This window comes from Pelmatolapia mariae, linkage group LG23 (assembly GCF_036321145.2).
Source record: "Pelmatolapia mariae isolate MD_Pm_ZW linkage group LG23, Pm_UMD_F_2, whole genome shotgun sequence".
Lineage (NCBI taxonomy): Eukaryota > Metazoa > Chordata > Actinopteri > Cichliformes > Cichlidae > Pelmatolapia > Pelmatolapia mariae.
In genome coordinates this window covers 33,807,501-33,822,416 of record NC_086246.1, presented here as the reverse complement: position 1 = coordinate 33,822,416, position 14,916 = coordinate 33,807,501, and the positions used below count along the sequence as shown (strand labels likewise).

General features: G+C 37.9%; 1 protein-coding gene across 8 annotated transcripts in view; it reads right to left on the bottom strand.

Moving 5' to 3' along the window:
- The window catches only part of mcf2l2 (MCF.2 cell line derived transforming sequence-like 2), a 104,179-nt gene that overhangs the window by 41,118 nt on the left and 48,145 nt on the right, over positions 1-14,916 (bottom strand). For all 8 annotated transcript variants that reach the window (XM_063467762.1, XM_063467764.1, XM_063467760.1 and 5 more), the window contains exons 16-23: positions 11,845-11,911; positions 11,176-11,291; positions 10,176-10,245; positions 8,527-8,619; positions 7,771-7,863; positions 6,535-6,657; positions 4,975-5,055; positions 866-1,006 (exon numbers count right to left, since the gene is read on the bottom strand). In XM_063467762.1, coding sequence (XP_063323832.1) covers positions 866-1,006; positions 4,975-5,055; positions 6,535-6,657; positions 7,771-7,863; positions 8,527-8,619; positions 10,176-10,245; positions 11,176-11,291; positions 11,845-11,911 — 784 coding nt within the window. The remainder of the gene's footprint in view (positions 1-865; positions 1,007-4,974; positions 5,056-6,534; positions 6,658-7,770; positions 7,864-8,526; positions 8,620-10,175; positions 10,246-11,175; positions 11,292-11,844; positions 11,912-14,916) is intronic.

Genomic DNA, 14,916 nt, shown 5'->3' with positions numbered 1-14,916 from the left:
TAGCAGTATTCCCAAAATATTGCCATGCCATAAAGTAATGTGAATAAGGTTTGAAATTCCTATTTAAATACCAACTGTGAATTTATCATAATAACAAGTAGGGGTATACTAATAATAGTGGTAATCATGAGCTGAACTGCTGACCCCTCTTCACCCACAATAAGACAAATGCATTTAGCTGAATTAATCTTATATCTTTAGATAAATTAAACTATTACAGACTTTGAGGCTTAGACGTCCTTTCTACTATCTACAGGATTTAACAGGCAACAAGTCTGTACAACAACTAGTGGATGCCACTGGCTATTTAGCAATATTCCGTTAAAAGGTTTGCTCCCTTAAAAAACAGTAGAATAGCTTCAAATAACCATCATTAAGTCCAAAATGATGTATTGTAATGGTATTAATAGGATTACTCTATCCTAGTGGTTCTGAAACGTTCTCATTAATGAACTCTGTTTGGTTTTTGTCTGTTTTATAAAACAGCTTTTAATTATTATTTGCATAATTATGTGCATTATCTGGTACTTTTTAAAATTAAGCATCATCTTTATCTGCAATACTTAAAAGGAACTATTTAAGACAAATTAGTTGATGTTCTTCAATAAATAAATAAATAAATAAATATATAAAAATGCCCCAGTAGTGGATAAATAACAACTATTGGGACCTATTGAACTCTAATCTAGTAGAGTTCGATAGGTCCCAATATGTCGTTTTAATCAGCTTTAAAGGAGAAGGTGTTTGATATGTCCAATTTCGCTGCAGGCAACTGCAGGTGACAAATAAAGGCTTATTTGTTCAAAAAAAAAAAAAGTGCAGGCTATGCACACTTAACCCACACACATCCCCATCTTTATCTGACCTTGAGTGAGTGTTTGAAGCTGTAGGATGGGGTCTTTTCATGTCCATCAGTGGTCTCCTCTCGTTTCTTACAGAACAGCAGCATCTTGTCATACAGAAAGAGATGCCTCTGCATAGGCTTAAACCTCGCCAGGTCCTTCACCTAAGAGCAGGCAATCTGTCACTTATCACACGCGTAAATAACTGTATAACATTTAGAAATTAAAGCTGCAAGCAGCGATACGAGGGCCCTCGCACCCCAGCACGTCGAGTCACGCCCAACACCTACAAAAAGCACGTCAGATCTGATGTCACATTGATGGAATTCATACGTAGAAGCACCAGTTAAAATTTCATCTCATTCAATCATGATTATAGTCGTCCCACTAGGTTGCGCTCTAATCATTACTGACAAATGGCATAACAAACATTTCCGAGCTTGATTCTCATCATAACTGCAACTTTTTGGAAAGATTGGACATTGTGTTTTTGAGTGACAACAGATTACTGCTTTTTGGCGAGTGATTGAAAGTCCACGTGCCGCCATGACCACCCCGTTTCCCTGAACATAAAGAGCTTCGCAATTTAACATCACAAAGGTCTTTAGATTCCACATACTGGAGATTGGGTCAATATGATGAAATCCCTTGGAGGAGTTCGTCAAAGAACGGTACCTTAAAAGAGGTGAAAATGTCGCCAAAATTACACATTAATTTCAAAATGGCTGACTTCCTGTTGGATTTGGAATATTGCTCCAAGAGACTTTTTTGTACATCATGATATCTTCCATAACCTTACCAAGTTTCAGACTCATACATAAAACACAGAGCAGGGGCTGTTGTTTTGAAATTTTGTAGGGGGCGCTGTGGAGCCATTTTGCGCTATTCACGGAAAGTGATCACATAACAAGAAAGCCCTCATCACATTGGAGGTGTACACCAAATTTCAAGACTTCTTAAACTTTCCAAGCCCCTCAAAATCCACTTCATCTTTCATGGTGAACTGCGTTGCCACCAGGGTGCGCCGTTCAGTTTAAAGTCACAATTTCCTCACTGAAGCATCACGAGGGACAGATCGTGATATTCACCGCTTTTGAGGTGGCTACGATGTACCTGTGAAAATCAGTACAACAAAATGTAAGACATGACATTTCCTCTTCCCACTAGGTGGCGCTCTACGTATTCCTGACAATAGGCACATCAATCTGTTCAGGGCGGGTCTGACATCATCCCTGTAAAGTCTGGTACTGATCAGACTGGATTTCATTGAGTTATACTAATTTGTTTCTTCATGGCGAGACATCAATGTTCGCCATTCTGCAGGGGTCACACCCTCTGATGAAAAGTCACAGTTTTCACGGTAACCCAAGACCAACTCCTTAAGGCTTTCCTGAAGAAATTTGAGGCCGCAGATGTCATCGATCACAATACTGTACCCCGAAGTGTAAAACATGACATTTCCTGTTCCCACTAGGTGGCGCTGTCCCTGGTGTCAAATATGGCACTTTAAATATGTTCAGGGGTGGAGCCTTATCATATGTGTGCTCTTTGGTCCAGGTCGGACCATGTATGAGGGAATGAGAGACAATAACATTTTCATGGCGAGTCATCGAAATTCGCCGTGGCGCCACGGCCTCACAGTATCGCGAAAACTCAAAAGCTCCGCAATTTAACATGGCCCAGGTATGTAGTTGACACTGACCAAAGATGAAGCTTATACAACCAAATCCCAAGGAGGAGTTCGAAAAAGTTCGAGGCATGGAAATGGCAAAATTAGAGCCAAAATGTGACATTCAATCCAAAATGGCGGACTTCCTGTTGGGTTTGCATCAATGGTCCCACTGACTTTTTTGTTCGTCTTGGCATGATACACATGTGTGCCAGATTTCATACATGTAGCTCAAACGATGTGTTCGTAGGGCTGCATTTAACAAGGCATAGGTGGCGCTACAGAGCCATTTCCCAATGCTCATATGTAAAACCATTAAAATACAAAATTTTTCACCAGACCTGGCATGTGTGCAAAATTTCAAGAGTTTTCGAGCATGTTAAAGCCCTCAAAAAGGCAATTCATTTCAATGAAAAATAATAATAATAATAATAATAATAATAATAATAATAATAATAATAATAATAATAATAAACAGAGCAGATACAATAGGGCCTTCGCACTCTCGGTGCTCGGGCCCTAATTAAATGTCAACCAAGGCCCATGACAGATGACCCTGTAACATGGCTCATATTGTTATTATTTAAGCAAACAAAAAAATGTTCAAACAAACCTGAATACATCAAAGGCACATGGGATGGGTTTGTATTTAGCTATACATATAAATATTAATGACTGCATCACTCTAAGCTGTTTACGTTTTGTTTCCATTGTGTGTCGGTTATTAATCATCAACTGATAACATAAACAGCAGAACAGCATTGCACTATAATGCCTTCCAAGGACAAACCTGAATGCTATGCTGCCTGTTTAAGTTGAAAAAGAGGCAATGAAATGCATGTCCTTCAGTTTAAATATGCTCTTCTTTGCCACGTACCCTTTCTTTCATTCTTTTGCTATGAAATGCTGGTATGTTCTATATCAATAGAGTTTCCTTGCTATCTTTCATCAACAAAGCTTGATCAAATATCTAGATGTGCTTGCATATGGTTTGATGTTGTTGGTAAAAATGTGTATAATAAACTACTGAAACGTATGCCTGTCTTTTCTGGTACTCTTCCCTTCAGACCCCGGGCAGTTGAAGCAAATGGCTGCCCCTTGCTGACATTGGTCCTGCCAGAGGACACTTCCTGTTGAAAGGTAGTTCCTCAAACCCTCAATCATGCTTGATCACAGGGGATCATCTGATTGTTTGGATTCCAGCTGCTGTACTATTGTAGGGTCTTTACTCCGCAATATAAAGTGCTTTGAGATGGCTGGTTTGTGAACTGGTGCTACATAAATAAAACTGAATAACAAAATGGAAATGAGGCTTTACCAGAAATTCACTGACTGGAGCAGAACAATATGAGCTGAACACACAAAGTATCAAAGGCACTTGTGATGGGTTTGTATTTAGCTATAGATATAAATATTAATGACTGCATCACTCCAAGCCACTTTAGCTTTGCTTCCATTGTGTCTCGGTTATTAATCATCAACTGATAACATAAACTGCAACACAGTATTGCATTATAATGCTTCCAAGGACAAATTTGAATGCTATGATGGTTCCTTATGTTGAAAAAGAGTAAATGAAATACATGTTCTTCATCTTAAATACACTCGTCATTTTTTCCAATGATTCGCTATGAAATGCTGGCGTGGTTTAGCCCACCCTGAGTTTTGGCCTCCTTTCCTCTCCAAGGCTTTTGCCTGCTGTGCTCTTGCATTCCTTATTTAGCAATTTCTGTATCAATAATATAGGTCCCTTGCTATTTCTCATCAAGAAAGCGTGATGATCTTCTCTAGATCCCCTTGCTTATGGCTTGGTTGTGCTTTGGACACAACTGATCCGGTTTCCACAAAGTGTTTTAGAGTGATTGGCATAATTTGACACAGTAGGAGCTCCTGTTTCTCTTTAGAAAAGAAAAAAAAGATCTTTTGAGTTTCAGTTTATTCTGATGTCGTGTTTTTTCAAATTACAGTGCTGCTTAGTGATCGAGGTTCTGCAGTAAACGCTATACGCAGCCTTGTTTATGAAAAGTAAACCGTAGCTGCAGATTAATTAAGGCCATGGTCGCACAAGCCTAGAGACCTGTCAGCAATCATCTGGCAACCACTGCTTGTGATGGAAAAATGTGTTCCATAAGTGACTGGTGGTTGCATTAGGTTGCTGGTAGTTGCTGGCAGCATAAAATTGTTCACAGCAGCACCCTCTTTGCAACTGATTTCCACTGGCAACAGTCAGCAGTCTCCAGCAACCACTCGACAACCAGTCAGCTAATCTCTGACTGGTCTCTAATTTGCTTTTATTGCACTCTGAAATATGTAAAGCTAAGAAGGATTTATTTATTTTTCTTGCATCTTAATGAATGTAAAGTATCCAGACTTGTTCATTGCGACTAACTAATGTTAAGGTAAACGACAGGACATCCATAGGGCAATATTCAACACTGGTAAAACAGGAGTGTGGGAATTTACTTTGCTGTGGCCTTTCTTGTGGTCAGTCCACACATTGAAGGATCCCTGCATCAGCAGCTTCCCCAGTTCACTCAGATTTCCCTGCAAACATCAAAAAACAGTCAGATCTGTGAAACACATTTTTTGGGGGGGGTCATAACTATTTGCAGTAGTAAATGTTCTAATACAGCTTCAGTTCGGTTATGGCACAAAAAATTGGCAACAAAAGCTTATTATTTAAGCATACTTTTTGTATGAACAGTACAACACTTCCATGTGTTAACAATGATCTGAATGCACATGCTGGCGCTGGTAAGATACCCCCAGTGATATGTAACCCCACCCACACCCAGTCAATCACCACTCATTTATAGGAAGAAGCAATTTGGATGTTTGCCAAAGCAAACATCTTAGCCCAGATATCATCTATGAGGAGACCTGAATATGGCAGGTCATAAAAGGTTCCCATTAAACCTGCTAAAACTTGAACAGTTTTTCTAAACCTTCTAAATTTTGCAAACCTGGTGTGCAAAGGCTGTTGAGACTTGCCCCAAAACTCTGTTTTTACTTTATCCCTAGTTAGGTACATTCAGTGCTAAACTTTGATTTGTATTAGAAAAGAATAGCATTAGTAGTGTGAAAAAAAACACAGAAATCTGCTGATTAAACATATTTGATTCAGGTTTTAACACTGAATTTATGGTGTGACCAGTGACTTTTAAAGATGTAAGCAACAGACATAAATGGTTTACATGATACTGACTTTAATCACAAAAACATGTACTACTGCATAACTAAGTTGATCTATCTTATGATGTACATCAGCGGTCCCCAACCTTTTTTGCGCCACGGACCAGTTTGTGCCCGACAATATTTTCACAGACCGGCCTTTAAGGTGTCGCGGATAAATACAACAAAATAAAACTAGTACCGGTACAGAAAAAAAGAAGATTTATTCATAACACACGTGAAAAGACCCAGGAAAACCGAGTTAACGAAAAAACAATAACAAAATAACGCTAAAAACTGATAAAAACCCTGAAAACCATACATTTCACACCCGAGTCTCACTCTCGCGGCCCGGTACCAAATTACTCACGGACCGGTACCGGTCCGTGGCCCGGGGGTTGGGGACCGCTGATGTACATGTTTTTCCAGGTTTCTTGAACTACGCTCTTGGCGGGGATGAAAAGTCTTTCAAATGGCACAGCAAGCCAAAAACATAGGAAAGAACTTTTAGAAAAAGTCCACCATCCACATTCTGCAACATGTGTTTCAGTGTTTCTGTTTATCAATAGGCTCTATGACAAAGAGGATTCCATTTTTGCTCACTAAAATATTTCAAAAAGCAAACACTTTCCATTAGATCACTTTTTCACATGACTGTACCACAAGGGGAAGGTGACAAGTTATAGTAATCTGATTGCTCTAAATTGAAGAAAGTCAAGTCAGTTGACACCAAACGGTGAATTAGAGGCTGAGTAACGAGAGTGGAATAACAGCCCTCTAACTCAAGTTTGTTTTCACAGTGTAAATCATTCAGAACTTTAATGATGATGATGATGACTACTGTACACTGACCTCAAAGCCAGTGATTGCTATCTGGTGCATGGAGTCATTGACAGACTTAATGATGTCCAGCATGGTGGCTAAAGCCTCCTCCAACTCAGCCATCCCCTCACCGTTACTGCATTTTAACATCTCCTGTTAAACGGGAAAGTGGAAGTTGTTTAGAAAGATCAAGGGCACAAAATACAAACCAAAGAAAGAGAAGAACAGAGGAGCAAATAAACTTTATGTCAATCCTGGTGTAGGATCATAGTTAATGACAAATTCCCTATCTTTAGGACCGCCTTCTTTTGTCAGTCCATATCAGAAATATAACCCTACTGTCTAACAGTGACGTGGAACAAAAATCACATGCACTTATCATTATTATTATTATTATCATTATTATTATTACTTATAGGGTCGATTCTTGTATCTCCCTCTTATCAGGACATGCCAATGGCCCAATGAAAAAGCCATCAGATTATTCGAAATGCTACAACAGTACCACATTGCTACATTAAACATGGCTAATATTTTACCCAACTTTTGTCTAAGAAAATGGTAGATTTCTTGCCATAACAATAACAGTTCATATCCTTACTTGGGTTATGCGAATAGTATAATTATTTGGACTGAATTGACTGGATATCAATATTTCTAAAGTCCCAAAGAGGAGGAGAGGAGAAGGGGAGGAGAGAAGATACAGGTGCAAGGCAGAATTAATAATAAACACAGACTGAGATAACAGGGCTATCACGTTGTGGATATCAGCTCATTTTCCAGGAACAGTTCCTCTAGTATTGAATAAACCATCACTCTGGTTGTGTCACAGGTTTCTTTTTCTTTATTTATTTCCCATTCTCACCAAGAATTGACTCAATGGGAATTTGTTTTTTTTTTTTTACTTAAAATAAATGAAATCAATGACTTAGCAAGCTTCAGTGGTGATGAAGGTTTTTCTTTAGGTTCAGGATGAAATGTAAAAGTGACTAATAAAAGGTTTTTCATATTCTTGCTTCTGTTATATTTTATTAAAATAAAAATGTAAGTTCTTTTTGGTCAGGCTGACCAAAAAAAAGAAGAAAAATCAAATGCTTGGTAGTTTAATTATCTTTTAAATTAAATTATTCATGGTAAATAGAGACTGGATATCTATTAGAAGCATGATAACTAGCCTAATAAATACAAAGAATAAAAAATAACATTAATGTACTGAACTAATTGGTTAATTCCTTTTAAATTACATCTTATAACAAAATAACACACCTTCAGCATGAGTTGGTATTTGGTGATCCTCTGGACAGGCTTCAGCAGGTAGGCATCCAGAGACAGTTTGTGATCCAGCTTCTTCTGGCATTCCTGTTCTCACAAACCAAATGTTGTTGATCAAGAAGTGACACGTGAAGCCTCATCAAGCTCTAACCTGTTACAGCTGCATTGTGAGGTTAAGTCACCAAACAGAACACCAACATTGTAGGTGTTGTGCTTTAAAGTCTTTCTCAGAGGCCAATAGCATGAAGCAGTACTTGGGGTTCAGTGAGACAACTTCAGGGTTCGGCCTGGTTTTTTAACAGATTTCTAAAGTTAGCTAGCATCTCAGCTTAGGTTAAGAAGAAGTTGTAGAAGTCAACTAACAGTTGTAGTCACCTGAAAGTGTGTGTGTGTGTGTGTGTGTGTGTGTGTGTGTGTGTGTGTGTGTGTGTGTGTGTGTGTGTGTGTGTGTGTGTACGGGTTTCTACTATCCTGGTGGGGACCACAACCTGACATTTACTATACTGGTGGGGACTTTCTGCACCGTGGGGACCCAAGTCCAGGTCCCCACGGGGTAGAAAGCAATTTTCACACTCAAAATGTGGTTTTAGTGTCAGGGTTACAATTAGGTTATGGTTAGGTTTAGGGTAAGGGTCAGGGTTAGGCATTCATTTTTGATGGTTAGGGTTAGGGTAAGCGGCTAGGGAAAGCATTATGTCAATGGGATGTCCCCACGAGGATAGCAAACCCGCACATGTGTGTGTGTGTTACCTGAAAAAACAGGCTGTCCCCACACTGCCTCCAGAGGATTTCAGAGCGTGGTTTATTCTGACAATACTTTTCATACACCTGAAGCTCTTCTTTCTGAGAGCACAAAGACATGTTCAAGTGAAAAGAGGGAAGGCTATCTGGTTTCTCAGTTTCTGTTCAATTCAATCTTTAGTTTTAAAAGTTTGCCACATTTCTATGAATATATATGAATATTAAAGGAACCCTCTAGGATATGAATCGAGATAACAAATTTGTTGTGCAAAAATAGAACGAACATCTTTGTAATTTCCCATGTTATCTGAATAAAAACAACCGTACAACAATACAAAGTATTGGACTTTAACACCTGCAGAAAAAGGTTCTAACTAAAAAACTAGACTTGATCAAGAGATCTATGATAAATGGCTCACCTGAAGTCTCTGTGTATTAGTACTTTTAGAAATCTGTAAGTTAAAGACTTGGCTCCTCCCCGACTTGGGAAATTAGATTATGTGTGCAGTAACTTCTCACTATTATGTAAATAGTTTTTTAACATAAAAACTTACAGCTTTGTGTGTTTTCTTAAGTCTCTGTTGATGGATTTTACACAAACCGAAGACAATACAATGAGTACGTCAATGCTATGCCTGAACAAATTCTATTCATAGTATCAGATCTCCCTGTTTCAAAGAATGGAAGGTCTGGTTTTACCTGTCTAACGGTAACTGATGACAAAAGATTATGGCTGTTGAATAACTATCGTTGCTCTATATTGTTGTTAAGTCTCAGCCCACGAATAGATGCCAATCATCTGTGACAAAAATCTGCTTCTCCTTACTTCCTCTACATGCCCAGTGAAGTGTGAATTTGCGTCAGTAATTAGACTGCTTGTTTGCCTGTTAGCCCGCAGACCTTTAATGAAGATCTCATTACTCTTTATCTGCCTATTTTTGAAGAATTGTCAAGTCTTGACCTTTCACTTCTTTTGTAAAAAAAAAAATGGCTATCTCCATGCCATGTCTCAGCCTTAAAGACAGGGTAAAGGTGAGTAAACTCCAAGTTTACAACCTGAGGTCCTGGCAAGGAATTCAGTTTCCAGACACCTGATTCTGGAGGGTGTCTATTTTCAGTTTCACCTTCAAAACCTGAAAGGTTTCATTAGTTCCTGTCCTCAGATCCTTCGGGTACCTTTTCTCATATTTCAAAGCAGGATTTGGTTCACTGGACTGAGGAGTTGATACTTGGAAACTGGAACAAATGTTTGCTCTGTCAGTGTGTGAATTGTCACACATTAACAGTTCCTAAAGACAAATCAATACAATGCCAAAAAGTGACAGGGCTTGTTATTTAAAAAGAGCTCATTTTGGGGGTGGGTTGGCTGGACTTTTTTTTTTTCACGTTAAAGAACAACAATATATGTAATTCCAAATGTTTCTAGTGAGAGACATATTTTTTCCATTATGTCATTAGTTTCTCAGATATGGCAGGAAAAGTATTCAAGTGTCCCTGGTGTGGGTGCATTTAAAGTAAGAGCAAAATATATCATGTTATTCCTTGTACTGTTAAAAGTGCACTGTTATATGCCATGGAGAAAAAAGTAACCACTAACGTAAAGGAAGTACTAATATAAACCCTTTTACAGGTACTTGCGGGTATTTCTAAATACCCACTCTTTTCAGAAAACAGGTTCCAACCAGCTCTGGTTTCTCTGCGCAGTTCTCCAGCTCCATGAGAAATGTCCTGCAGAAAATACATGAAAACAAAGTAAGAAAACAATACACATTGCATCCCAATTACTTAAAACTAATTAGGTGTATGCAAATTACATAATCTTTAGGTCTAGTTACTTTAGGCTTTTAATTAGATCTTGGTTAAGTTGGTAAATCTAACTAATCATCAAAGTGATCTGTTATGTCGTACTACCATTGAGTTCATGAAATAATAAAATTTCTCAGCATTTGATATGTTTTCTGTTTTCTACTGTCATTAAAACACATGTTTATGAGATTTGCAAATCACTGCATTCTGTTTTTAAATACATTGTACACATTTTCTCAGGTTTTGATAGTTAAATAAATTCACAGAGATACATATACTGATATGAACCAACATGATTGCTTTAACAAGAAGCAATGGGGAGATTCAAAAATCTGCTGTATTCAGTCCACACACCTACTGTACACAAATGTATATGAAAAGGAATTTCCATGTGTGTGTGATTTATACACATATTGAAATATAAATACTTAAAATATCATTGTGAACTGTGAACTCAAACAACTGCAGAAGTGAAAGGAGGAACATCACCTTACTGTGTAGTTTGTGTGCAGTGCATGCTTTGACTTCCTGTTAGTCCAGTTTTTTAGAAATTCATTAGGGAGAGCTTTCAGTTTAAAATTACAGGATTACCTGAGTGCAACTGGTATATCATTAAGTAGTACAAACTGACAGCTATTTGAATGATGCACATTTGGCATCAAGTAAAATATGTTTCTCCAGGCAAAAGCTACTTTAAAAGAATGCACATTACCAGTCACCTGGTAATCCTTTAAAAGAGGAGTTGTTCATATATCACAGTTTTCTGTGATATATCTTTGCTGACATCAGTGTTTCCAATTTATAGTTGTGTATATGTGAGGCCAATGGCAAAATAAAGTAAATTCCACCTACTTGTTGTGAAATTCATATATCTCCGGCAGGTTTCCAAATAGCACATCTCTTTTGTTCTCCAGTGATGGTGGGATGAGGTGGCTAAGCTCTGAGTTATTCAGTTCTGCAAAATAACCCTGGGAATCAGGGTGAGAAGGAGGGTCAAAAAATGAAATAATAAAGATACAACAGCAAAATGTAAAAATCAGTCGGTCTCACTTCAGAGACATTAGTATAAAAAGAACAAATACACTAAAAAAATACTTTTGCACTGATTCTTTTCTTTTTTTGACTGAGAAACGAGTTACATTTACTGCATTACATACCACAGCATTGTACAAGGGTGTAGTCACTTCTGCATTGCTTTGCTTACATTTTCTTTGCACTACTTTTGCACAGTGGCAGGAAACTGAGAGAATGCCAGTCTAGATCCAATGTGTATGAAAACAATAGGTAAATTGTGTCTACCTAGAATGATCCTTTAACAGTTAAAGAACTTTTTAAAATTCTATGACAATTCTGAGAGATGATTAGAAGATTTAAGGACTGTTTACTGTAGTAGCTTTGTTCTCAAGATGTAAAACAGGTGCAATTCCAAGTAAGCAGTTCAGGTCGGCAGCTTTTTGGATGCAAATAAGCCACAGCCATGTAAAATGGATACAAAAATCTCAGTCACTTGACATACTATACCTCCATGATGCTTTGCAGCTCCTCAACATACAGCCTTTCTGTTTCAATTAGTTCAGTCATGATATGCCTGCAAGCAGAAAAAACATTCTTTCTTATCACACCTGACTAAACTAAAAAATAAGCACAGGGAGTCACTTGTGTTCACCAGTCTTCACATGTATTGTATGTATTTGCAGTCTGATGTTGATGCACTGAGTTAATTGCTATAAAATTTGTTATAGGTAGCCAATGTGGGCAGAGGGTAGATTTTTATTTAACTACATGATTTCTTGACATTCCATGGAATGTATATGTCTATTCTCCTACAAGTCCATGCGTGTTGCATTTTAAAGATTGATCTGAAGTCAGTATTTATAACAAGAGACACTGAGGAATCCATGACAGGAATCCAAAACATGTCTATGCCAAGTGGTATGAAAAAACTCACAGACTTATCTTTCTTGTCATTGGTCTAGATTTATAGATTTGTGCTGCAACAGCACAGGCCTCAGGAAAAGCCCTCAGACTGTAACTGAAGCACTTCCTATAACTTTGTTATATCTAAGAATGTGTAGGAGCACAATGGGCTAGTCTTGTCTGCTCATTACCTGAATGTGTATGAATCCTATCTTACAACTTGCTCACAAGATAAGTACTGACTCTGATTTGTGCAATTTTACACATGACTTATCCTCCCCATGACATGCATAATTAAGTTATTTACAGCTGAAATAGCTATGTAAGGACATGTCTTGGGGTCAGTAACAAAAAAATTACATAAACATAAAATTAGTTTGGTTCAATTTGTGTTGTCTATTTAGAAATAATACATTTACAGTCTTTCTGTCATTTAAAACCTACTACTACTATCACCATCTATCCTCCTCCCACTTCAGATGACACACTCCCATCCCTCAGGCTCTCTTTGTCGCACTGAAGCTTCCAGGGCAAACAGTGCACACACTTAAAGCCATCCTCTACTGAACAGTTCAACAAAATCCGAAAGGAAGAAGACAACAGAAAAAGCTGATGAACAGAAATAAATCATAGAAAAACAAGAAACACAAAATCAGTTGGAAAGCATGAGGAAGATAAAGTTCGACGGGTATGTGGATTCTTGCTTGAATGATCTGGTAAGTCAGGAACAGTGTGTATGTGTGCTTGCTTGCTGATTGGTGTCTAAGTAACTGACGTGTGTAATAGCAGAATAGTTTCAAGGATACAGGTGTCAGGTTGTAGTAGTTAATTCAGAGAGGTGGAGAAAGTACAACAAAGCTCAATGTGTAAAGTAAATACAGGCAAATACAACTAGAACTCAAAACACCACTGAAAAAAAGTGTACAAATTGTGCTGTACTGTACAATTTACAGTAAACATCACCTAGAATACTGATATCTGTAACTTATAATAGCTTTAAATTGGTATCAATTTACAGAAGCATCTACTTCCACAACTTTTGGTATTTGGTGTCAGGGCTCTGTGTGTGGGCAGGCGGAGGTGAGAATCCAAATGCAGGACTTGGACACTGAATGCAACTCAAAGACCACAGCTTTATTGCTGGCACAAAACAAAACATGAATCAAACTGAGATTGCTAAGACAAAAACACACAGATGATTCTGAGGGTACGACGCGACACTGACACAAAGCAACACGGAGCTTAAATACACTGAGGCATAGTCAGAGAATGGAAAACAGGAGGGAGACATAGCTGGGAAAGATTAGGGCTAACGAGACAGGGGGAGCGAAGCTCGACACACTGACATAAGACATAGCCCTTCAAAATAAAACAGGAAACAACTCACAAAGATGCAGACACAGAACTAGACCTACACTAACCATGGGACACAAAACCTAAGAACTAAACCCTAGACCAGAATAAACTGAAACAGATTTATAATAATAATAATCAAAACAGGATAACTAAAGAATCAGACATAAATCACAATATATCCCAAAAAACATAAGAAACTGAAAATACTGGGTCAACACGACCCAGAACCGTGACATTTGGCTTTGCTTTATGTTCAGCAGGTCAGCTGTGTGAAGTCAAAAATTTCTCAAAAGTAAGAATGTGGACTCATTTCCCCCTTTGCTTCTACATAACTGCAAGGATGATGATCCCAATAGAGGCAGGCAATCACAACTTATCTAACTTTATGTACTTATTTAATTCTGAAAGTAAAAACAAAATTTAAATTTTAGGTGTCATTCACATCACCTTTAATGATTGACCTCAGTTGAAAAAGCTTCAAATGTTTGCCTTTTAAATAAGAATATATGGAAAATGGAAATCTGACAAAATCTAACAAAATCACAGCACTGAACTGACTATCAAGCTAGGTTGAATTAACAAGTTTTGAGTGCATATGGAAAAAAAATGGACCTGTTATGGTCTACAATATAACACATCCCCTGGATCATATAAGTTTCATGCAGCCCTCACATTGCTGATAAGCACACTTCATAGTTTTTAACACTATGTTTCACTTTGTTTCTCATTGTATGTTATAACTTCACATGCCTTACATGCTGGCTAATGGTCCAACAACTGAAGGAAGAGGGTCCAAGAAACTAGTTGTACCAGATACTGTCATGGTCCTGAGTCTGACGACTCAGTGTTTTGTGTTTCTTTATATTATTCTATGTTCTTGTTTATTCTGTTATGTCTTTTGTTTAGGTTTGCTATGTGTTAGGGTTTTGTTTTATGCTTGCCTGTCTTTGCTTTATTTTGTTTGTCCTTGTGCACCTTCAAAAACAAGCACACCTTCATTCATCTGTAAAACTGTGTGCTCGCCTGTTACAGATGTAATCTGGAGTCTGTACTCCAATCCACAGAAAAAATGTTTCCTCTATTGCTGTACATCATTTGCTTAAATTCAAAACGCCTCATTTACAAGGCCAGCAGTGTTTGTGAGAAATAGTCAAACACATTTACGAACAGTAGTCTACAGACATTTTCACAGAACACATTGACACTTGACTTTTGAGAAAAGTTAAAAATGTGACCATCAGTATATACAAAGATACTGAGTCATTATTAAAAATTTGTGCAGTAAAGACTCCAGTTCTTGTTCCTGTAATTCTAGCAGGT